Raw genomic sequence first — 25,705 nt, 5'->3', positions numbered from 1 at the left:
TAATCTGTTTATTAGAAAGATGAATGGCCCAAACAAATACAAGCATACGCGATCTCCCCCACTGCATTCAGAGAGTATGACCGCAATAAGGGATGCGAGGGCCATTGCAACGGGGGAAAGAGAGGCAGGAGGGACGGAAAAGTAAATGGTTTCTCAGAGGAGCTCACAGGATGGGCTAAGAGCAAAGAATGCGGCCAAAAACTGTGTCTGTGAGCCAAAAGGCGGTCATTTTCCCAACAGGTATCCGGCAGACACGTGCGAAAAATTCCCCACGAGCCAAAATGCAGAAGACACAAAGATGAGTATCATGATTCATGGATGAAAATGTTCATAAAGAGGGACTGACAAAGATGAGATGCTGAGAGGAACTTTACCCAAATTCGTGGAAGAGAATTTCCAAGGAGCAAAGAGAAAAGGAAGGCTTACAATGGAAAGAACTCGCTAATAAAAGAACAGAATTATTTTTTTTAAAGAAAGAAACGTATGGACCAATTATCATGATTTTTAAGAACTTTAGGTACACTAAAATATGCTTCAATTTTGCAGGAAGAAGAAACCAGACAGTGGGTGGAGAAAACTTAGATGAACCGGCTTTTCCGCTCGAACCCAGGACGGGAAAGGCAGTAGAGGCGACAAGAGGCGTGTTCCTTCCCAGTTAAAGGAAGGCGAAGCTTGCCTGGAATTTCCTCTCCGGTGAAACTATCTTCCAAATGAACAGGAAAAGGAAGAACTAAAGATATTTTCAAGTATTTAAAGTCTTACCACATCTACCAAGTTAAATCCCCTTTCAAAGACTCTTGGACTGGTAGTATTGAAAAACAAAAAGAAGGAGAGTGGGAGGGAGGGATGAGAAGAAGAAAAAAAAGAAAAGAATCTAGAACTGTGAAACATGAAGAAGGTCAGCATAAAACATGAGTAATAGCGAAAAATTATAATGTAAAAATATTTCGAAAGTTACCCAGAGCCATTGGAAAGCAGGTGGGTAGGGATGGATAGGGAGCGGGAGAGAAAAACAGCTAAGCGTGGGCTAAACTCATATATACTGTCTTGGGGAAAATTATGGATATTAAAAAGTATGATAGGTAATAATAACGGCAGGTATGAGCCTTTCACAAAAATATAACTTTCAAATGAGTAGAGGACATTTTGGATTTTCCAACCTATGAGAAAGAATAAAAAACAAAACAGAAAAAATACTGTAGGGGGCGTGAGAGGTAGAAGAGGGTGGAGGGGGATAAATGGAGACGGAAAGAGACCTGACTTGGGGCGGTGAACACACACACACACGCACACAGAGAATGTGTTATAAAATTGTATCCCTGAAACCTATTTTATTAACCAATGTCGCCCCAATAAAGTCAATAGAAAGGAAAAAAGAGGAAAGAACAGTGGAACAATGAACCTGGCAACAGAAACAAAGGCACACAGTGGAAGTTCCAAAAAGCCAGGAAAATAAATAAGACCTCAGCGTGCGCGGAAAACCGAAAACACAGAATACATTGCAGCCGTGAACTGCGTCATAACAGTATTTGTTAAAATACCAGTAGAATAAGCCAATAAAATAGCGTTATAAACAGCTTTATTTATGCCTCGGGGGCAATAGATTCATTTAAAACAGAAGGCCACCCGGACGTAAAGTGAGGTGAGAATATGAAATGTAAAATGGGGCGGAAGGCATGTCTGGGATGCAAATTAATGTCAGACGCAAACCCACAGATGTCACAACTGGGCATTAAATACTGAGGAGGAACAGGCGATTTAAAAGCTAGAACAGACGCAATGATGTAAGTCCCCAGGGTGAACTCTCACAGTCTCTAAAAAGTTACTAATACATTAGTACCATCAATATTACTTGTTACATTATTAACTTTTAAATATCACTACTCAGTAGCAAATATTATACGTACTTTGCACATATATATTACTTACTATATTTACATATACTATTTAATATATGTATATACTTTCCATGCATACGTATTACTATTTAATATACATTATAGTTTCTATGCATGTATAACATATATCCAATAGCAACATATTTACAGTTTATAATTGTATACTATTTATAATCATTTGCCATGCGAACTATTTATATAATACATAATGTACACGTTTATATCAAGTATGTACTGTTTAATACTTAATATAGTTTATATAATATAATCATAGATGTGTTTATAAATGTTGTATTTGTATATCATAATACATATGATATTCACGCAATGTTTAAGATAAAGGAAATGCAAGAAAAACGATTACCAGAGATTAAATACCACGTTCTTGGAACTGGCAGGCATGAGACCAAAACACAGAAAGTAGTCAAGAAGCCGAATGTTAGCGCGACCCCGCAAGTGTGACTTGAGAGGGATATGTGCACATTGCTGGCCCCCAAATGTGCACACACATCAGTAACATGTGTCTGTGTGTGGACATGTGTGTACATAGTTCAGGCACGTGCCACGTGCTTGTGACATGTGCCGCTCATGTGTGGCTCTTTACAGAAGTTCCATCAAAACAGCTACATATTCTTGACCACCATTCCATAGGATTAGAAATTTATCGTCGAAAACATGCTGCAAAAAATGTGTGAATGTGTGTGTGTGTTTATATGTGTACACATGTGTGTGTGTGCGTATTTGTCTGGGTGTATACATACACCTTTACACTACAGGGAACACCACCAAGTACGTGGATTCCGGTGGTGATGTCGGTGCCACGTGTGAGAAGCTGACGGTTGAAGAACTCCTTACGGAGACAATGAAACCTTCAAAGGCGTTTACAAGATAACAAGAAAGATGGCAAATCAATAAGCAGTGGAGGCAAATCAAACAGCCAGAGTAACAGAAACAAATTAGATCCAAGTAAATGAGAAACTAGCGTATGATTAAGATAAGAGCAGAAAGCTGTGAAACACGGGACAAAGAACGGAGCGGAGCTAATGAGGAAAGCTTGTTTATTGAAAAGCTTAATAATCTAAGCGAACTCTGGCGAGGCTGATCAAGCAAAGTGGAGGAACAATGAAAATAAATGAAAAGAGCTGGAAATAATTTAAATGATCCCAAATAACATAAAAATATAAAACTGTGTAATGATAAAAGCACTGATGTTAAAAAACCTAAATAAATATTTCAGAGCAATAATAAGAATGGGACACAAATAAATGGATTTAAATCAATTGGCTAACAAGTACCGGTAATAGGTAAGAGGCATAAAATGTCTCCCACATAAGAACTCACCGGTCCACACAATTTTCAGGCAACCTTTACTAATCATTCTTATTCATATTTTGTTCAGATATATATAAAATTTTTATTTGTTTATTTTTAAAGACTTTTATTTATTCATTTTTAGAGAGAGGGGAAGGGAAGGAGAAAGAAAGGGAGAGAAACATGAATGAGTGGTTGCCTCTCGCCACGCCCCCTACTGGGGATCTGGAACACAACCCAGGCATGTGCCCTGACCGGGAATCGAACCAGCAACCCTTTGGTTGGCAGGCCTGCACCCAATCCACTGAGCTACACCAACCAGGGCCAGATAAATATAAAATTTTTATGAAAAAGCAGCATACATGTTTTCTGTAAGATTAACTTAAATAGCAAAAGCAACTGAAGATGGTACAAGATAATGAGACCCAAATTTAGAAATGAAGTCAAATTCTAATTCAAATCAAAACTAGAAATCAAACTCACTTTTGAATGTAGCTGGAGACATCGTAAGTGAAATACTAACAAACCAAACCTAAGAAAGTACTGGCTTTTTTTTTGGAAAGGTTACATTATGATCAAATCAGGCTTTGTTTCCCAAAATGCCCTAAATAGAGAAAAAGTCCATCATGATATTAAACCAAGTGAATTGGGGGGGGAGGAGGGGAGTCCTGTGACCAAGCACAGAAATGCCAAAAATGATTTACACAACAGTCAATGGCTATTTATAGTTTTTAAAAACGATTCAAGCCTTAAACAACTGGCCATTAAAGGTAATATTTCTTATCCGATTATGGCCCTTGGCCCAAATTCTGTAGCCAACATCACATTTATTCAAGAGTATTAGAGCTCGTTTGTATAAAATCAAACACACGGATGTCGCTTCGGTCCGCACGGTTCCGTAGGACATCACCAGACGTCCGGGGTCACAGGATGAGACAAGACTTTAAGGCATTGCAAAGTGTAAATATTCAAAAGAAAGAAAGGAAACGGTCACTATTTGTAGAAACTACAGTCATGTTTACGGAATCCACGCAGCTTAATCGATGAGCCACGAGAAATAACAACCCAAAGAGACTGCTGAACACGTAATGAATGGACGAAAAATCAACACAGAATATTTATACCAGGAGCAGCACATAACATGGAAAATAAGATACTATTTACAACAAAAATGAATGGACACAAGTCTCTCAAAGTCAAAATTAGAGCTACCGGACTCCAGCGTAGAGAACGCCAACGTGAATTTGGAAAGATAGCTGCTCCTCCTTAACGCGCCTTCCAGGGGCACGCAGCTCCCAGCAAAGACGGCAGGATTTCGCAGATCTGACGCATTGATTCCGAATTACATACGGAAGGACAGATATCCACAAAGAGCAAGGATAAAGTCGAAGGAGAAGAACACAGGGATTGACTCCATCTGATTCCCCGACTTCAGGAATGAACCGAGGAGCAAGCGGTACCCAGTAAAAAAAAACGTTAGGTTCCTGGAGGTGATGTTAGAAGATTGTACGCGGTGATTTCTCTGCGTCCCTTTCAGCTGGTCCCTTGCCGATGTCCTCTCCTGCCCCAAAACCCACAGGGACGCACCCTTGCCTCTGGCTTTACCTCGGCTTCACCCAAGCAATCCTCAAACAAAGCAAAGGAGAAAATGGCCCATATATGACATCGGTGGGCAAATGTGACTTCCCGTGAGGATTCCCTAATGTTACTACCCGAGGGGGTGGTCCTAACCGTGCTCCTTCCTATAGCCTGGTCTTATGTTTTTAAAATATTTTACTTATTTACTTTTAGAGAGAGGGAAAGGGAAGGAGAAAGAGAAGGAGGAAAACATCCAGGTGCGGTTGCCCATCAAGCGCCCCCTACTGGGGACCGGGTCTGCAACCCAGGCATGTGCCGTGACTGGGCATCGAACCTGTGACCCCTTAGTTTGCAGGACAACGCCCAGCCCACTGAGCCCCACCAGCCAGGGCCTGGTCCCATCTTTTAATATGCTTGTTTGCACGTCCTGCCTTGCCCTATCTGGACCCCGGCTCCCGCCACCAATGATGACTGTTTACCGAAAGCCAACACTGGATCCCGGCCTCATGCCCTCTGTGAATATAAACTCCTCATGGACAGAAAATGCGTTCACGAACTCTAACACTCAGAGACCAATACAAAGGAGACCATTTTTGCCACCTTTGAGATGGAGAGGATTTCTTCAGTATGTCCTACCGTAGAAAAAGGGGTAAGGCAGAAAAAAGCCTGAGGGATATTTTGCTACATCAAGACAACAAGAAAGGGCATCAGAACAGGCCAGGGGACAGCTGAGAGAAGGCATGTGTAATGAATAAGGAGAAAGAGAACTGACTGTTTAGACCAAAGTCCGCTTATCTGTGTGCCCGGCCCTCGAGGAGCCTTCGGTGGGTTAGAAATAAGACATAAGTTTCCGAGGAGGCTGGTGTGCTGTGAGGGGCACAGAGCGCCCGCCCCCGGCACGCTCCTGGTGTAGCGATCTCGCAAGAAAAAGCCGGCCAGTGCAATGTAAGATGGTACAATTGCAATGTTTTCATACACACTCCGCATATTCCCCACATCACTGGATATGGTACAATTTTAATAGCTGGTACTCCACGCTTGTATTATGCCTTTAATAATGTAACAAGTTCTGGGCTGTTAAAAACTGCTGCATCCTTTTTCTTCTTGTTGCTCCCATAAGTGGCCGAAGATACATATCCATAGACACGCATCCTTCTGCACGTGCACAGTTACCTCCCGAGGATAGAACGCCTTCAAGCCTGGTGTATTCCGGGCACACGTACAAGGCATTTGCTACCCGGGCCATATTGCTGCCCATAAAGATGATGGCCAATCGCGAAGCCACCAGGAATGTATGCGTTGGCATTTCCCCCCACCCACGGCGAATGGAGCTTTAGATACCAGCGACTTTATACAAGGGAAGACAGAATGCTTCGGTAAAGTGCAACAGTTGCGGAGAAAATAGAAGCCCTCCTTGCAAAGAGCCACAGAAACCGCAAAGTGCAACAGTTGCGGAGAAAACAGAAGCCCTCCCTGCAAAGAGCCACAGAAACCGCAAAGTGCAACAGTTGCGGAGAAAACGGAAGCCCTCCCTGCAAAGAGCCACAGAAACCGCGGGTCCAAGACTTCTGCTGAGATGCCTGTACATTTCCCACACAGTTATCATCAGCTACAGTTTGCATGCCCCTGTGGTTAGCGATTTGGAGACTCATGGGGACGGATACAGGCCTTGTCTCTCTGTAGAAAAGTACATCTGGTGGATTTAAACGGTAAGCTTGTCACGTAATGGGGGAGGAAAGGACGAAGGGACATATAATCTAGAAAGCAGACAGGTTTCTGTGCACTCTGAGAGGCAGAGAGGCATCTGCAAACAAGCTTAGTTGAAGCCACGTGTTGATGGTTGGTTTTCTCTGGGTACGTTTACCAGCTAAGCAAAGACATATCCCTAATTGTTGTTTTCCCTGCAAACCATGAAATTCACAGCCGCCTGACTGCACAGGAGCAAGATCTTTCCCTTACCCTGATACCTTGCGACACTGTTTCTTTCTTTGTTTCTTTCCTTCCAGGAAAGGAGAGCTAATAGCATGCGGAGGAGTTTCATCTGCGCCCCAGGAAGCCCTGCTGACTTCCTGGGTCTCCAACAAGGGCAGGTGATGAGTGAGGATTTCTAACGCCACGGTGAACAAAAAGTATGTTAACCTTCCAGCACCCAGTGAGGCTTTCAAAACCAGCGAAATGCAAAACAAAATCATATACAAACTTGCAAGCCTGACAATTTTTAAATATTGAGATGTTAAAAAAAAAAACCTCTTACTATTTTGCTATCAAATGCATGGTTTTCAATTTCTACGCCAATTGTGAAAAAGGAAAAAAAAAAGACCTACTCTTTAAAATATTTCCTATGGCCCATGTTTTTCTTAAAATATTGATCTTAAATTTCCCCACAGTTTGTCATATAACTATGTTAGGATATTTTCCCCACTGAAACCTGAAATGGAGAAAAGTCCCCAACGTGAATACAATGTTTTGGCTGCTGGAAATTTTTTTTTTTTTTAAAGGGCATCCATTAGCCCCGGCCTGGTGGCTCAGTTGGTTGAAGCATTGTCTGGTATACCAAAAGGTTGCAGGTTCGATCTCCAGTCAGGGCATAGATGAGAGGCAAGCAATGCATGAATGTTTCTCTCTTACATCAATGGCTGTCTGTCTCTCTCCCTCCCTCCCCTTACTGTCTCTCTCTCAAATCAATCTATCTATATATATGTGTACACACACACACACACACACACATTTTTTTAAGGCATCCATTAAAGGCAGAACCTTGCCCAAGTCACCTGGCCCTGCACAGCCATCTCTCTCTGCATTTGCGGGACTGTGCATCCCCCCCCCCCCCACCCCGTGAAAGCCTGCTGCTGGTGGAATTAATTCTGTTCCACGCGCTCCCGATAAATCACCACAGCTGCACTGCCCAGGCTCCTCTCGAAGTCTGGCAACAAGGATGTTAATTGTGCATGAAAAATATATTAAAACTGTAAATCATCTCTAGTTGCGAGCAGGACGGGAGAAACAAATTTAAAGTAACAAATCAAATGGTCTTTCTTTTGTCCGCTTTTGGCCAGAGGCCGTTACATTAAAAGCACAAAATTACAGCCTGTTTGCATCAATTAGGGCTGATTCTTTGCTTTCTGAATCTAATCAAGAACATATAAAATGTATCACAAACCCCACGTTAACGACCACGGACTAATTTTGTTAAGGGTGGTGGGAGATTCTGTTTTGAGGGTGCATTCTTTACTGCATTTTCATCTGTGGACGTTTCTTTACCAACTGTATACAAAAGGGCCCAGATACTTGTTTTTGGTGGGGGTATTTTTCTTGCTGTATCACAGCACGGAGGACAAAGAGCAGAAGGAATGGCCTGTCACTTGGTCATGCCGTCCCCAGCGTACTTCAGAGTCGATGCCACAGTAAACAGATTATTTTCCCTGCAAAGGCTACGAGATTGATCTTTAAATTTTTAATGTTTTTATCATCCCCTTTAGATATATGTTTATTGATTTTTTTTTTTATTTAGAGAGAGAGAGAGGAAGCTGGGGTAGGGAGCACGTGGGCAGAGAGAGAAAGCGACATCCATGTGAGAGAGGAACATCGATCAGTTGCCTCCTGTACGTGCCCAGAGCAGGGATCGAACCTGCAACCCAGGCATGTGCCCTGACTGGGGATCAAACCAGCGACCCTTTGGTTCACAGGCCAGCGCTCCATCCTCTGAGCCACACCAGCCAAGCAGGCTGGCCTTTTCATTCAGGTGTACCTATGGATACACCTTTGCAATATTGCTACAGCACTCAGGTTCTGATACCAATAAAACTGCTTTCACCACCTAACTAAGGAGACATAATAAACCACTCACTCTCTTTAGCAAACAGACTTATTCATACCAGAATTAAAAATAAGTAATTGAGTCTTCGCTTGAGTCAGAGACTGGCAGCCTGTGTGACGACTCTCCAAACCAGAGCTTGTCACTTTCCTGCTCAAAAACGGTCCTTCCTGGGTTGCCACAGCGCTCACACGTCAGCCTTCCCTGTCCCCTCGGGGTTGTTTCACTTTGTGCTGCAGGAACACGCCCCGAAACGTGCATCCTCGCTTTTCTGTACCTGGAGTGGCTGGAGACCAGGGGGTGTCAGAGCACATTGGACAGCCCCTTGCAACAGACAACTGTCCCCAGCGCTGAGGGTGACAGAAGGATGTCCCACAAACATCGCCAATGCTTTGCCTTCACTAACGTTGCAGGGAGGTCTGCGTATATTCATCCAAATAAAAATATTAGACCTAGGTATATGTATACTCCATATACTTACTTCGTTGCTGTTGTTCATTGTCTTGCCACAGAGTTGCATTAAGAATTCTTGCAAAGCCCTGACTGGTGTGACTCAGTGGGTTGGGCGTCAGCCCACAGAGCGAAAGGTCGCAGGTTCGACTCCCGATCGGGGACACTTGCCTGGGTTGTGGGATTGGGTCCTTGTCGGGAAACGTACAAGAAGCAACCGATCGACGTCTCTCTCTCACATCAGTGTTTCTCTCCTTCGCGTTCTGCCTCCCTTCCCCTCTCTCTAAAAATAAGTCAATAAAATCTTAGAAAAAAAAAAGAAAAGAAAAGAAAACAGAACAAATCCCCGCCAAGATGACTACTGGGAAGACGTCGTTCCAGGCAGAGCCGAGACTGACGTCATGCTGCTATTGTAGGCTCAGCTTTGCAGACGGCTGTGGAAAGGAGGTGCCCGGATACACACAGTTCCAGGTTCTGCACAGCACACGCTGACCCAGGTACGAGGCACGCAGAGATCGGCCCTGAGTGTCGCAGAGATCGGCCCTGAGTGTCCGACGGTCCTCACGGCACCACTGTGCTCACACGCCAGCCCGCCACACACGTTTCAATATAATTCCCTACAGATACACTTTATGACGAGTTGATCTTGGAGGTCTAGCCAATAGCGATATGAGTTTCTTGCCTGGGTTTCCTGATTTTTTTTTTTGCTCCTTTTTTCTAATGGCAGGAAAAAAGTACTGGCTTATATGTGGTCTCAAATGTTTTAGATCTGATTTTCTGAAGCTCTGGTTGTGACAGTTATTCATACGCTAAACCCTATATGTTTATATCCCTCATATAAATAGTCCTATAAATAAAACTATCGTTATTATTAGACAAATGTATATCTTGTTTACAGCTATCATATTATATAAAAAAATCTCTTGTCCCCCTGGCCGGTGGGGCTCAGTTTGTTGGAGTATATTCCTTACACCAAAAGGTTGGGGGTTCGATTCCCAGTCAGGGCACGTACCTAGGTTGTGGGTTTAGTCCTAGGTCGGGGCGCATATGGGAGGCAACCAGTCTCTCTCTGTCGCCTTCCTCCTCCTCCTCCTCTCTCAAATCAATCAACATATTTAAATTTTTAAAAACATCGGTCAGCATCAGCTTTACGCTCATTTAAATGCAGACTCTTGGGGACGAGCCCTAGCTCAGGGGAGTCAGGCAGGGCGTGCATGGAGGCTGGAAAAGTTCCCCATTACTCTGAGAACATGTACCGCATGCCCTGAAAAAGCTCTGGACGAGCTGCCGTTGGTGTGTGTGTGTCAAAGAGAAGACCCCGATGCCTTTGTGAATGCATTTGTGTAAATGCCTTTACGCCCAGGGCCAGCCGAGGTCTCCCGTACTGTGTCCTTTTCTGTACAGGACAAGGAAACAGACGTTTGAGACGCTGGGACCCACAGTCTCTTCCGCAGCTGTCGAAGTTTATCGTGCGAAGGCAGCCGCAGAAATGGGTACATAAATGTGACTGAGTTCTTTTCATCTCTGTTGCCAAAAGAGGCAGCAGCCCCATGAATCCGGCCCATGACTCACATCGTCCATTCCCGTGGAACATCCCTATCAGGAGGCAAGTCCCCCCGTGAGCTGGGCGCTTGTCCCAATTTTTGCAAGACCAAGTCCATCAGTGTTCTCTGGCGCTCAGAGGACGGTGGCAGCATGTGGCTGTGGGGCTCGGTGACTGTAAACAGTGCCCACACTTTGGACGCTTGGCTGAGCAAAGATGGCAAATCCCCTCACTCGGTCTCTTACGTGGCACTCGGCTGAGAAAATCAATATTCACGTCAGCCTCTGGGCTCCATCGCTGAGCCTGTCACATTCCGTCCTCCTGGAATGCCCCTCACCGCCCAGGCAATTCCGTCGGCTCCTGTCCTTCGCGTGGCACGGGGCTGCAGCCCTTCTGAGTGTGGACCGTGTGTCCGTGGGAAACGTGCCCAGATTTCTGCAACCTGCCACCTCATAGCACAGCTTACGCTCCACGCTGACTCTGGGCAACTGTGAATCCTACCCTGTGTGGTTTGCAAAGGGACAGATGGGTCCACTTTCCGCCAAGGTCCTGACCTTCAGCCCATGCTCGCTAAGTATTCGATGCAGGAGGGAATAAATGTATAAACCACGCTTTGGCTAAAGCCAGAGAATCTCAAAGATGGAAGGGCGTGGGTGACGCTTACTTGCACGTACGCAAGAATGCAAGAGATTTGCACCAGCAGCCTGGAAGTGCACCCATCGCCACCCCTCACAAAGAAGCCACGTGAGCAGAAGGCAGCTGAGTGTGAGTTCCCATTTCTTGGAGAATTCCCGGAGGGACGACAGCATGTCACCTGGCCAGCCATCTGCTCGTGCCCCACAATGCAACTCTCCCCAAGCCTGGTCCCCTACGAACGGCTCAGGGTGGAACCGACTCAAATTCCGTTTCACCTGTCCCAGATCAACTCCATCGGCGGACCACGCCTTCGGCACACCTAGCGCCTTGGCTGGAACTCTTCAAAGACACAGAGGCCTCAGCAGGCTTCACCCTGTTCACCGCAGCCTCACCCACTCCTGCTCGAGGGTGCCACCTGCAGGCACCCTACCCGTGAGGTGCCAAGAGCGAACGTATTCCGGTCTCATGCGTCTCTCCGACTGTCCAAATACAAAATTCCAGATCTGCTAAATTCCTGTCACTTTATCACACTATGTCACTCACATAATACGCCATGATGCTCAGAACACCAGCACAGTAACCACCTGTAAGCAAGTTCCCCTTCTTCCCGTTCCCAGGCATTTCCGTTTGGCTGAAAGGCAAGAAATAGCGTAGGGTATGGCTTTGCCTTCCGGGCTCATTTCTCTCTCCATGAAGCCACACCTTTCTTTCCGGCTAAATTACTCTCCCTAATACGAGAGATGAGAACAGATGGGTTTTGCTTGCCGAACGTTCCATTTTGCTTTGCCCAACTGCCTTTTCTGCATCTCTCCTCCGCTACTTCCTGTTCGACTCACCCCGCCTTGTCTGCATGCACAAGTGTGGAGCTCACCCCAGCCCACGCCAATCCACACGTCCCTTTATCTTAGATACAGACATGGGTTCACTGCCGGCCTGTGACCTCACTGGCCCCAAATCGCCATTCCCACCCCAACATGTTTCTCTGAGCTTAAATAGTGTCACTTGAGCAACAATAAAAATAGGAATAAAAACAGTAACCGATGTCTCTAGGATGCTACCACAGGGACATGCTGGGGACCGCTTTGTGTCACTATGTGGAGTCAGCCTCGTTGAGAAGAAAGCCAAGTCACCAGTGGACAGAAGGACCCAAAACAAGCCATGGTCCTTGGGACAATGCATTAGATATGAGAATATCGTTTCGGAAGTGGTAGCTCCTGCTGGCATTCTCGCGACACGGACCCAGCAGGTCCCTCTTCTCCCCCTTAAGTGAACTCAACGTGAGTTTCTTTCACTCGCTGTCAACTCTTTCCTACATAAAAACAGCTTGAAGAATCTCAGCATGTCTAGTTTTGCAACCAGAGACACGCTACCTGGGTGGTAGGCGAGTGATGACTTGGCCAGCTTTGGAAACGCATTCTCTACACGGCCACGTGGCTTTGCCTCCCGAGTGCTGTGTAGCGAACGGCCGCAAAGCTTATGGCTTTGAACAACCCAGTTCACAGCGGCTTGTGTGGATGAGCAGCCCAGGCCCAGGCTTCCGGGTTGTGGACCAGCATCTGCAACCAGGTGTCAGGGAAGGTGTCTACGGTATGAGCGACGGGGCAAGATCGCCTTCCAAGCTCCCGTGCTTCTTGGCAGAATTCACTTCCTTATGGTCCGTTGGGACTTTATGCCCCCATTCTACTGGAGAGGGCCCGCCCTCGGTTTCTGGTTTCAGGGGCGTCTGCAACGTGGCAGCTGGCTCCGTCAAAGCGTGGAAAGCAAGAAGGCCACACAAACACTGCGCTTGTACCAGGCCACTTCACCCCTTAAGGAATGTGGCTGTGGAAGTGATGGCCCATCACGACTGTCACAGTCCACTGATGGGGAGCAAGGGCCGCAAGCCCGCGAACAGCAGGAAGCGGCGATGTTCCAAGGCAGAGCCAGGCTACTATGTGTCCCTCCAGGAAAAGTCACGGTGCAGGTGCCTGGAACTTGCCCGAGGAAGATGCCGAGCATCCTTAGGCCCTAGCAGACGTGGATTCGGGTGTCTTAGAGAGAACAGGTCAGCCTAACGTCGATTCTCAAAGAAGGGACAGAAGTGAGACTGTGGCCCATTGAGGAACAAAGGTTCTGTAGAAGAAGGTGGACTTCACCTGCAGCTCCTGAATGCGTGGAGGGTTTCTGTGGGAAACCCCAAGGCTTGGGGGATGAGAAGCCAAGAAGTCCTCCTCTGCTGAGCAGACGGAGAAGAGAGCCGGCAGACCTCAAGGTGTCGGGAAGGCTTCCCCGAGGACAGAGCAGCGGGTGCTGACAGAGGACTTCAGGAATTAAGAACAGAAACCAGGTAGTTTGGCTTCTTCTGGCCAAGACAACAGGAATTCACTGTTCTGCTGGTCGCACACCCGGAAAGAAGGAGTCACAGGGCTGTTCCCGGAAAGAAGGAGTCACAGGGCTGTTCCCTTTGTAGGCTTGGAGGGGGGACCTGTTTCATGTCTCCCCTTCAGCTGTTAGTTTCTGGAGGGTGCCCACCCTCCTTGTTGTCCCTCGGTTTGTAGATGTGTCACTCCCGTCTTCACACAGTGTCCTCCTGTCTGTCTCTGTGTCTGTTCTTATGAGGACACCAGTCATCCTGGATTTTGGGTCCTTGCTAACACAGTAGGGACCTCCGCTTTCCTTAAGTGCATCTGCAGAAAACCTATTTCCAAGTAAGGGGATGCTCAAAGGGACCAAGGCTTAGGACTCTGACGTACGATTTGGGGGCACACGATTCATCCAGTAACGCAGGTGAGTCAAAGCTCTTGACCAGAGAAGAAGGTGGAAGGATTAAGAACCATCCCATAGTCTGCGAAAGTTTTTAAGAGATGCTAACAGATGGTCTGCCATCTTAGAATTACAATTTCAAACCTCAGAGACTCTCAGTTCTTTTTGGGATGAGACCTCATGGTTCCTCCTCATATGTGATTTAAACAGTGTCACTTAAGCAACAATGGAAACAGGAATAAAAACAGTAACCGACAACTACAGAACCTTAAGTTGAAGAAAATGCTCGGGGAAGCCTGGTTCCCTAGGTCTAGAGAAAAGCCTCTAAGACAATGAGCTCAAGGCTTTCCCCATCTGGGAACTTCCATTAATGGCTTGGAAATGACTCCACCTCCATTAAGTCAAATTATAGTCCATTGCACTTAGGAGCAGGCAACCCCCTGCTTTCGCAAAAGTACAAACTAATTATGCAGCTTATTCGCTGCTCCACGGCAACCGTACGCTGCTTTCCCGTGTCATCGCTCAGGGGACTGGCGTCGCAGGAAAACACACAGCGCACAGGCTGAAGTGCGTCCTGTGGGGACACCTGAGCCACAGCGGCGAACCGCTGCGTCCGGGTGTGTGCGAACAGCTTCCCACGAGAAACGGAGGGATCCTGTGTTCTTTGGCGTTCTAAATCATATTGTAACGTAGAATATTACTTTTTAAAAAACATGGAAACACCTGTCTTCAGGTTCAATATGAATGAGCCAAGAGCTTAATGCATCTGGCAAAAATAGTAACGGAAACCAGGATTGCTCCGGATGCCATCCCAGTACATGCTGTGACCCAGGAGGACCAATGCATGCCCATCACCCATCGGGAGACACCAGCAATGGACCGACACATCCGTGTAAGAATGTGGGACTGCGGAACGGGGCAGCCACTGTTGAAAAACATAGTGGGGTTCCTCACAAAACTACAAGGGGAACCGCCATATGGTCCAGCATGCCCACTGGGTGGTATTTATCCACAGGAAATGAAAGTGCTCATTCAAAAAGACATACCCAGTCCGTGCTCACTGCAGCCTTACGTAGCAAGCTGGGTGCCCAGTGAGGAATGCAGGGATCGCGCAAATGTGGCACACATACCGAACGGGAGTGTCGCTCGGCCACGGAAAAGAATCATTATGCCACGTGCAACAGCGTGGGTGGACCTGGAGGGTACTGTGCTCAGTGACATAAGTCACACAGAAAAAGGCAAATGCCGTATGATTTCACGGATACGTGGGGTGTAAAAAAAATAAAATGAAGGAAACAGAAAACAGACTCACAGGTACAAAAACAAACTGAAGATTGCTAGACAGGAGGAGGTGGGCAGGCTGGTGAAAGAGGGGAAGGGATTGAGCAGCACAGACTGGCAATGACGGAATACTCACGGGATGCAAAGTCCAGCAGAGGGAATACAGTGAGTAATATTGCAATTAACTTATGCGGTGACAGATGATTACTGGAATTAGCAGGGTACCCAGACTGGAAGGTATAAAATCTCAGATCTCTATACTGTGCACCTGAAACTAATATATCCAACAGAAGATTGTACACCAAGTATACGTCAACTAAACAAGAAGAATAAGAGAATCAACTTACAGCCTACCCACCGCAGGCCAGGAAGCAAGGTCAGAAGGTTTTAAATCCACGTGCCCGAGGAAAGTAAGCCCGCAGAATACGCTTGGAAAAGACCACAGGGCAGGAACATAGGTTACATTCAAAGATTTTCAAACCAATCGAGCAGGAGAAGAAGGAAACCCCCAGAACTGCTTCAGCTCCCTTGGGGCAGATGTCACATGACTACCTGGCCGGCAGTCTCCATCCAACAAGGAAATGAAGCCCCGACAACCTCACAAAGGTCTTTGCTGACCCAGTTCACGTCCAAGGACGGGGACTATCCCCTCACTCAGGTGCTCTGCATTCAAGGAAATGATTCACGTGTCAAGTTTCCCCAAGGCCGCCTGCCTTGATTGAGTCGACAGCCTACCATTATGAGGTGTACACTTGTAAAAGAACCATCACACCGAGACAGACGGCAGTTGCTTCCTGTCCGCTAGTGCTCAGGGGGTTCGGAACCGGGAAACGCTGCAACTGTGAGAAATCTGGGGAAGTGACCCCGGAAACGCTTTCCACAAGAAAAATGTTACAACTCCGAGATCGAGGTCCAAGTTGGCTCCATCACTAACCGTAGTTTGCTGTGTATGACGCACAAGCACGTTTTTGGCCCAAACTTTCAGGAGAAAAAAATCTTCTGTTTTACGTGTACACAGATATAGAATTAGTGCTACTCATGTATAATGCGCATCCTTATTTTTCCCTCAAAAGTTTAGGCAAAAAAGGGCGCATTATACACGGCAAAATACAGTACTTTCAAGTAACTCTGAGTATGATATGTAATAGACCGGACCCCCCTGTGAAATGCAAATACGCTTCTAAAGCATGCTATGGTGGGATTTGATCTCATCAGTATCTGATTTTCGCTCGAAAAGGCACTATCTAATCTAAGTTTATAGATTTTTAACATGTTAATGGTTTCACCAAAAGTGCAGTTTTCTCACGTTTCTTCTCTTCTTAAGCATTTTTGGAACGTGCAAAATTAATAGTATAACTTGATTTCGTATTTATTATCTGGAAGGACCCATGACGAAATGCAGTGTGAAAGTATTTTAGTGGGTAAAAACTTGTGGGCAGCCGGGCAGATTTTGATGAATGATGTGCTTCTCAAAGTTCCTGGGGATAGAAAGTACGAATTTGGGAACAACGGTACATTCTTTGATGGAGCCTGTATTGCACGGCCTGCTGACAAGGAAAGCATGCATTAGAACGCCCTTGCACGAAGGCACATTTGTGAATCGTGTGACGTCAAAGAGGTAACAATGCAGAAATACCCAAGCGAGTCCTTCGCATGTTAGATAACACGATCCAAACTCCTTCCTAGACGTCTGCCGTAGTTTTATCTTTCCCTTCTGCCCCACTGTGTACGTGTTATGTCCCGGGCCCTCTAGACAAGCACAAACGTGGAACTTGGTTGTAGGGAATCGCGAAATCATTTCCTCGTTGCTCCAAGGATGAAGGTCTCTCGAGTGCGGGGCACCTTCTCTATGTGGGATCTCCCCGGAAAACATCAACTTTCCGGTTCTCCTGCCTTTTTCTTCCTGAAGCCCTAAAACACCTCGGATTCTTGCACCCACAAATCAGTTGGCTCGTTGGCTTTCCCAGCCAAGGGCTTATATTTCTTTCTATCACCACGTGGAAACGCCCGGAGCTCTGTGCATATGGTGTGTGTACATAACGGTCTGTTGACCCGTAATTCTGAAATGAATCAACCTGTTCAAAGATCTCTAATGAGACTAAGGAATGGAAGCGAGAAGAAAATACACGAAGAATCCAAGCTGGGATGAGAACATCAATAAACTAACTGGCGTGAGCTGGGACGGTAGGCAATACGTCGTTAGCGAAACTGGATGCGCAACTTTTGAAGAGTTACGTTCCAAAGGAGATGGTCGGGATCTTATCTCGAAGCATCGATTAGTAGCTGAGGTCACTAAATATGAAGAAGGTCCAATGGCTTGGCTAACACCACGGGACAAATAAACGACAGACTCCAAACTAATGGTGCCACTCGGCAACAGATAAAAACACGGCATCTCCTGGTGGTAAGACTTTAATAATGAACTGGAGACCTATGTGATCTCATTAACCAAATGTCACCCCATTCAATTTGTTTTTAAAAAAGTAAATAATGACCAACGGGTGAACAGTCCAGCAGACTAATTGCACCTAAAATTTCTGTCCGAACCGGTTTGTATTACACGGCTTACGATCTGTGCCGTGTTTCACAGATGGGGTTTTTAATACATTCCAGGTGATTTGGACTCATCCTAATTGTGAAAGGAATTCTAAATTGCAAATGGAGTGGAGTGGAATTTTATGTAATGAAAAAATATAAGAAAAAATCCCTTTTTTAGGGAAAGTTTTTTTTCTAAATTTTCCAAACAAGTATAATTCATACTAATGAAATAGTTTTCTTCTAAACATACAGTTGCTAGATTATTATTAAGATTATTATTCTTCCAATAGGATCATTATTCTATGTTCAAATCGGTGAGATCTTTTACACCATGTTATCAGAAATTAACTCTGGTTTAACCATACACACGAAATTCTAAGTTATTTTCAGTTAATTGTTGTCAGGGAGAGATTTATTTAATAATCGGTCATAATTATCTTCACTTAAAACCTACGATCTACATGTCCAACCTCCAAATGACAGACAAAAATATGAATCATTCAATTATTTTCACATACATAGTGGTGTTTTTGGTTAAAACACCCTTCTTGCTGTGTTAACTTAGTCGACGTTTAGCTTTTCAGGTAGATTTTGCGACTATCCGCATACAATTTATTTGTGACTTCACGGGAAGAGAAAGAAAATTAATTTTCTCTTTATCTCAGGTAAAACAGAGTAGGCACCACTGTTTTCAGAGGTTCTACGGCATTCTTCCAAGAAACAAATGTTAATGCTTTCTTAACGATGATTTCTGTACGTCACATTCTACGCTAAAAATGCACAACAACTCAGTGCAAAAGATGACAAAGCCCCAAAAGGAAGCAGGGCCGATTGGTTCTTTGCTCTTTTCAAAGACGCTACTGGCTTTAAACACCCTTCAGCTAAAGCCACGCTCGGAACAGTAGGAAGTGAGGATCCGTTTATCTCTTCTACAGGAAATAATTGTGTTCCAAACAATACACATTCATTACGGGCTGGATTAATATATTCAACCCAATGCACACGAGCGAGCTAGCCCGAATGTCCTGTTGTTTCCTGTTCTACCATTAACTGTGTTCTGCCAACACCAGATTACAGCAGCCGTAAGCGCACCTTGCTGGCCTCAGAACTTGCCCTGGATGAATGCCTTAACCCTGCCACTGCAGCTTCGAGTTACACACAGGGAAACTGAGGCACGCCCCAGTCCAGGAGCTTGCCCATAACCACTCACCTGGGAGGGGGACAAGCGGGAATTTGGACCCAGGCTGCCAAGTTCTTGATCGTTTCTCTGAGCTTAGCCGGACCAGTGAACCAGAGTTACATTAAAAGGGTAGAGGGAAGATACCTGCCGCCATGGAGAGATAGATAGATATTCAATAGCAAGATAAAGACAGAGATACAATGGGGTATTCTTCAGCCACAGGCGAGGAGAAAATCTTGCTATTCCTGACCACATCGATAGCCCTTGAGGATATTTATGCTAAGAGAAATTAAGTCAGACAGAGAGAGACAAATGCCGTATGTTCTCTCTCATACGGGGACTCTTTAAAACATAAAGGCAAAAATCACCAAACCCCAGTAAAAACCAAACTCAGAGAAAAAGACCGAAACTCTTGTTGTCCGAGCAGGCGTGGGGGAAGGGGAGGAGGGAACTGGGCAACGGTGCTCAGGCGTCCACTTTGCAGCGGCGGGAAGACTCCATACTTGGGATCGATGGACAACATGATGGATGTGCTTAATTAACACTGACGGGCGAGATGCACGAAAGGTGCTAGCAGAACAAACCCTGAATGTGCCTCGCAAGCGGAAACAATGTTTGCTCATTGGATCTGCATGAGGACGAAAGCTAACTACACCTATCACGGTAACCGTTGGACAATACATGCAAGTCAGCCCATGATGCTGGGAATCTTCGACTCACACCGTGGTGGGACTCAGTTACATCTCAATAAAACGGGAAAAGAGAAAGACTTCACGGACGTTCTGTCAAGAAATCAACTCATCAAGAATTTTTGGACACGACAGAGAACCCCTTTGGGCAGAACAGATCAGAGCTTCAGGTCTACAGGGAAGAAGCCGGGCGCCCAGAAGATGGTGCTTAGCCGGTGTTCAGGAGGGCCAGAAAGGCATTTAGAGATATGACTCCCACCATCCATGAAATTTTGCGGACAGAGGACAATTTGGATGTTTTGCTCTATGTCATTCAATGACATCTACTCTGGAAACCTGCCCGGGGAAATGGAAATGCCCAATTCTTGCGTGTGCAAAATTGGGGTCTCCCTGTGAATACGACATTTAGGAGGATGAGTTCTGAGGCTATTGTTAGCACGGGGGCCAACAGGCTGGGTGTTTACCCCACAGAGGGGAAGCCTCAGCTACGCCTCCCGTCTGCCCGCCCGTGGGAACCGGTTTTTCTGTTCTTGATAAGAATGACGGGACTCAGCCCACTTTAACCACACGGTGCTGAGATGAGTGCTTCCTACCAGGAATCCTTGAGACAGAAAAGGAAGCAAATGCGTGAGAATCCCAGAATGGGGGTGGCTTCCCAATGCTCAAAACAAGTCTTCAGCACTGACTTTGCTCCCCAGGAGGAGATTCATGTTACTAGGAAATTCAAACACTGAATGGATGGCAAAACGCTGTAGGAGCTTTCTCTCGGCACAAAAGCCGTGGGGTCAGCATGGCTGGCTGACGCTGTCATACGGTTCAAAGGTCCGTGTTCCGCTGGGCTGAAGTTAAGGGGTCAGGTCAGCTGTGCTCTTCTGGGGGGAGGGAGCGCAAAGCAATCCATTTCCTTGGCTTCTCTAGCCCCTGAAGACTACCAGACTCCGTGACTCCTAGCTGCCTCCTGTCCTTGAAGCCAGCCATGGCCACCTCTGTCTTCCCACAGTGCTTCACTCCAGCCTGGTTCTCCTCCTCTGCTCTCTTCCACAGCTAAGAAGCTTTGTTATGATTTGTTATTATTAAGCCCACCCCGATAATCCAGGATATACTCCTCCCAGGTTAAGGCCAAGGGATCGGCAAATGTTAATTCATCTCCGGCTGTAATTCTGTGTCCTTCGCCATGAAAGATAATATTCACAGGCCCGGGGGTTTGGACGTGCGTATCTCTGGAAAGTCCCTATGGTGCCTGCCACCGGCGTCTTTCAAAATTAGGCACCCGTGTCCCTTGTGTGCCCCCCCACGCAGAGCACAGGACTGCCACACCCCAAGTGCTGGGAGTTATTTTTGGTAGTGAAGTCGTACCTGCCAGGACCCGCCCCCTCCAATCCACGCACAAACACCAATCTAGAGCAAAACGAGTCTCACCGTGGAATTCTGAACTTCAATCGTGCACCCATGCTGTCTCCTCTGTTAACTAAAGGCAACGATTTGAATTACGATACGCCCTAAGAGACGGCCTTTGGAGAAATCAGTACGATGCCATATGCTCGATGTTTATTGTTAGAACTGGGGCTGATCACTTAGTGGATAAGCAATAACTAACTATCTCCACTTCCACATTGATTCTCAAACTGGTGTCACAGGACAAAAGACAAACAAACAAACAAACAAACAAACTCGTGACCCAAAAGATTGCCTTGTGCTGTTAAGCAATAGGTAACGTCAAACCGTCACCAGGAAAATTCTAATATTTGCCTAAGATAGGGAGATTGGTTCTACCTTTTCAGTGACTCGCTCCCTTTCAAGACCCAGCGAGATCCCTGTGTGCAAAACTTGTTTAAAAAAGCAAAGAAGTAAACAAGTTGTGCTGGCTTCAGGCTTTCCCCATTTTTCTATTCTCGAATTCCTCTTCCACAGCAAGCCAGCCGCAGGAAAACGGCCACATGGCTCCTGGTTTCCACGCACCCACACGATTGCCCATCTACAGCCTTGTAATCAAGGAAAGTATTGATTTTCCTGCGTGGGGGGCCTCATCGGGTCCAACCTCCCTGGCAGGGGGAAGTCTATCTCACGGGCAGACATTGTCCGTGGGGTCAGCTGTGAAATGTCACTGGCTCGCAGCCTGAAAGCCGTTTTCACCGTTTATCCCACGCGGTGTCTCTCTTCCGTCTTTACGTCTTCCCTTCTTTGTCATTATTTTTTTATTGGAATAGCTCGTTAGGAGAAAGACCGCCCGCCAGGTGGCTTGCAAAATGGCAGCTCAAACAGCGTGTGGGGGCCGCTATTCATCTTTCCCCGCAAAGTCACCTGAGCCCCAGGCTGGAAGCACCGAGTGCAAATGTCACTTGCATTCCGTGAATCACACTGAGACCCAGGGGTCTACAGGATAATTGTGTGTTCTGTCGTCATGACGACACGGGACACTTGCCAGAAGCTACCAATATACAAGGAAGCGCGGCCGGTTCCTTCCTTTCTGGGGCTGGTGTTCTCTGTGAAGCCCAGAACAGGCGGCCCTGGCCCAGCTTTCCCAACACTCCACCCATGACGCCACCTTCGAGCCCCCACATGCAGAACGGGCGATGTGGCCGCCCAGGTCTGCTTTTGGAGATCACAGAACAATGCCATTGTTTCTTTCCTACTCAATCGCACTGAAAATCATTTTCCAAGGATTAAAGGAGACAAAAAAAAAAAAAAAGACACCCATCCATTACAGTCACAATGGACGCACGCTAGTGTCTCCCGAAGGTGAGGTCTGTCGTTCTTGTGAACTATTTCTCCGAATTTCAGTAAGATTCCGTCTACGCCTTCCCATCTCCGTGTCTAAAAACAGCATCTGCAAACGGTGAATGGGAAATGGGATGGCGTCGGCGGAGCATGACCGCTCCGATTCGACATCATAAAAATCGCTAATCTGAAGTCTGCGTGGAGAGGAGAGAGCCCGACGCCACCCGCATTGGGTTGCAGAGAAATACAGTGAACACAGTTTTCAGACAAGCTTTTCACTGGTGTGGCACTGAAAACAAAGGGGACATTTCGCTCCGACGAGCGCATTCTTTTCTCACGTAGCTACTGTGATCTCCCGACACACACTGGCCATCGGATAGCGCTGGATGTTGGAAGAAAAGAAAAAGCAAATTTGTGCTAAAACCATGGAGCCCCAACAACGAAGCTTGACCACTTTATGAAACACCCTTTGCTTGGCTGCTGCATACAGCCAGGGGCCCCTTTCAAGACTGAAACACACCCCAAAAGGGTGCTAGACTCCTACAAGAGCAAGGCAACTGGAACCAGTCCTGAAAATTTTCAGGTCACGGCCTTCAGCATCACGACGCTCTCCATTCTACTATTTTCGGTGGACTCGCCCGTTTACACAGGAGTCAGGTGTAGGAGGAAACACTATGTACTCACGCCTGTTACCGCCTGCCAGTCGACCCGTATCGGAGCTAAAAAGGCAAGATATAACCGTGAGGAAGCACTGACCCTCTTGCAGAGGCTCAGAAAACCCAGTGGAACGGACGCCAAGTGGCTCCAGAACTGTGTTCCAAGTATGAGGAGAAATGCACGGGTTAGAGAGGAGAGGAGGCACAGGGAGGGCGAGCCGAAGCCACACGAGACAGCGGGGCGGGCGTGTTTCCTGTGTGCGCCCGGTACTTACCGTCCTCGGTGGGCACGTAGATGTTGAGATAGAGGCAGTCCTCGTTTTGGTCTTGAACGTAGGTCATTAAAGTATCCAGGTTGGCAGTGAACCAAATGGGGAGCATGTCGTGCAAGAGCGACCTCTCGTCCAGGTGCTGGGGACACACAGCGGCGAACTGGGTGGCATTGCGAACCCCAGTCCACGAGGAGGGTGGCTCTGGGGGCTGAAACCGCCTCTCGCCCGTGGGGGGCGAGGCGTACGGGACCCCCAGGTACTGCTCCACTGGGCCCAAAATCTCATTGGGCAAGGGTGTTCTTAGGCCACGGATTTTGCCGTAATTGGTGTTGACGACAGGGTGCTGGGCCTGACCGTCAACGAGCGTGACCTTGAGGGCCAGGGCCGCGAGCCCCAGCAGGACGCTGGGGTTCAGCAGGAGGCAGACCGGGGGGAAGCACAGAGGAAGCCATGACCGTCCCGTGGGTCTCGACATTGTTCACTGCGACATCCGCCGGCGCCTGGGAGACACAACTCCGAGCAAGCGATGCTGAGACGCCAGCCGCAGGCAGAAAGGCCGGACCTGGGGGGCCGACGACCCGGCAGAGGCGAAGGGCTGGCCAGGGAGCCCCGCTGATGGCTCATAGACGGAGGTCAGTGTCCAGCGTGGGCCGAGCAGGTTTCCGAGCAGCCCATGGCCAGATGGTGGCCTTCCCTCGATGCTGCAGGTGAATCCCAGCAAGTGTGAGGCTCTGAGGAGGCGGTGACCCCAGACGTCTGCCAAGGGTGCCAGTTTCTTACAACAACACCAGGGCTGAGCCGTCAGCCTGTGGGAAGAGAAAGCAAACAAAGATGAGGAAGGGCAGGCGACAGCCACGTGTACTGTCTCTTCCACGCAGCCTTCGACCCCACGCTATGCAATTCTCCTCCACGGCTGAAGCTGTGCCTCGGTACAGCTGAGCAGGAAGATCTCCATGGAGTGCGACAAGTGACTCCGAATTCCTGCCGTGCCCTATGCCCTCAAACAACGCCTGGCATTGGGGAGATACACCCACCAAGGCTCTGTTGAATGAGCAAACAGATCCCCCAAAGTTATACACATCACATTGATAACTGTAACGACATCTCCTGATTTCACTATTATTGATACGACTGGCCCACAGACGAACAGGAACTCCCCAGAACATGGTTCTCAATGTTGAAGCCATCGCTCCCTACAGAGGTGTGGATGGAGCTCTAAGTTTCTACAGCAGGGATGAGAAAGGTGAGCCAAAGTGGCCTTCACTTTTAGTCAGCCCCCAGTCCCTCTCCCCTCTGACAACCGCCAGTTTCTTCTCTGTGTCTATTTTGTTTGGTTTCTTTTGGCTTCTGTGTTCCCCAGGTAAGTAACATTATATGGTGTTTGTCTGTCTGACTTCATTCACTTGAGGACAACTGTCCAGCTCGTCCATGCTGACGCAATCCTCACATTTCCTTCTCTCTAACGGCCGAGGACCGTTCCAGCGTCCTTCGGCTCACACACCCATTCGTAAAGACACCGGGGGTCTTCTGGAGTATTTCTGGACTGGAACCTAACTACCCATTTCATTTACCTGGACATGTGGAGCGGACTTCGTCCACATGGTCGCCGTTGTTTAAATGACACCTGTCGGGGCTGAATCTGTCATGGAAATGCAGTACCTTTACGGGAAATGCCACAGGCAACGATTTCCTGGGTCAAGTTCAGCAGAGCTGAACACAACTGCTCCAGAAGTCTGGTGGTAACGGGGAAATCTGATGAAAAACAGCCCTGACTGGGAGGCCTCATTGGCTGGAGCATCACCCCGTACAGAGAGGTTGGGGGTTCAGTCCTGGATAGGGGTGCATCTGGGAAGCAGATGATTAATAATATTTGTCTCGCATGTCGATGTCTCTCTCTGCCTCTCTCTCTCTCTCCTCTCTCTCTCTCTCTCTCTCTTTCTCTCTCATCAGTAAATACGTCCTCGGGTAAGGATTGCAAAAAAAAAAAGAAGAAAGTGAAAAACAGCACCGCACGCAGTGGCTGATTTACGTGTGCCTCTGTCTTTGAATTCCACCGCAGACATTTGGAGAGCTGCCACACTGTGATCCCATGTCTGAGGAGCCGAGAGACGGGCAACAGGCGAGGACACATTGGGACTCTTCTCTGTCCCTGAAAGCCACCCTGCTTTTGAGCCACCGTGCGTTCCTCCTTCTCTAGCCTCCCGCGTGGTGGTAGGAGACGCCGCGAATTTCTGGACCGGACAGATTTGGGACTGGGCAGAGGGGAGGAAAGTGGTCTGACATCCCCAGGCTTTGAGAAAATGGCCCTACCCGTGGGACTGTGGCGAAAAGGGAAGCAGGCGATACGCAGAGAAAATGCACACTCCCCGGAGGCGCCCTGCTGGGATTTTGCACACACG

General features: G+C 47.3%; 1 protein-coding gene across 1 annotated transcript in view; it reads right to left on the bottom strand.

Annotated features, from left to right (window-relative positions):
- The window catches only part of LOC112313310 (neuroligin 4 X-linked), a 159,896-nt gene extending 135,886 nt beyond the window's left edge, over window positions 1-24,010 (bottom strand). The window contains exon 1 of the mRNA XM_024569846.4: window positions 23,310-24,010. Coding sequence (XP_024425614.2) covers window positions 23,310-23,781 — 472 coding nt within the window. The 5' untranslated portion in view covers window positions 23,782-24,010. The remainder of the gene's footprint in view (window positions 1-23,309) is intronic.
- Window positions 24,011-25,705: the final 1,695 nt, after the last annotated feature.

This window comes from Desmodus rotundus, chromosome X (genome assembly GCF_022682495.2).
Source record: "Desmodus rotundus isolate HL8 chromosome X, HLdesRot8A.1, whole genome shotgun sequence".
NCBI classification, from domain to species: Eukaryota; Metazoa; Chordata; class Mammalia; order Chiroptera; family Phyllostomidae; genus Desmodus; species Desmodus rotundus.
Note: the sequence above shows the minus strand (reverse complement) of the source record. Positions and strands in the feature narration are given on the sequence as shown.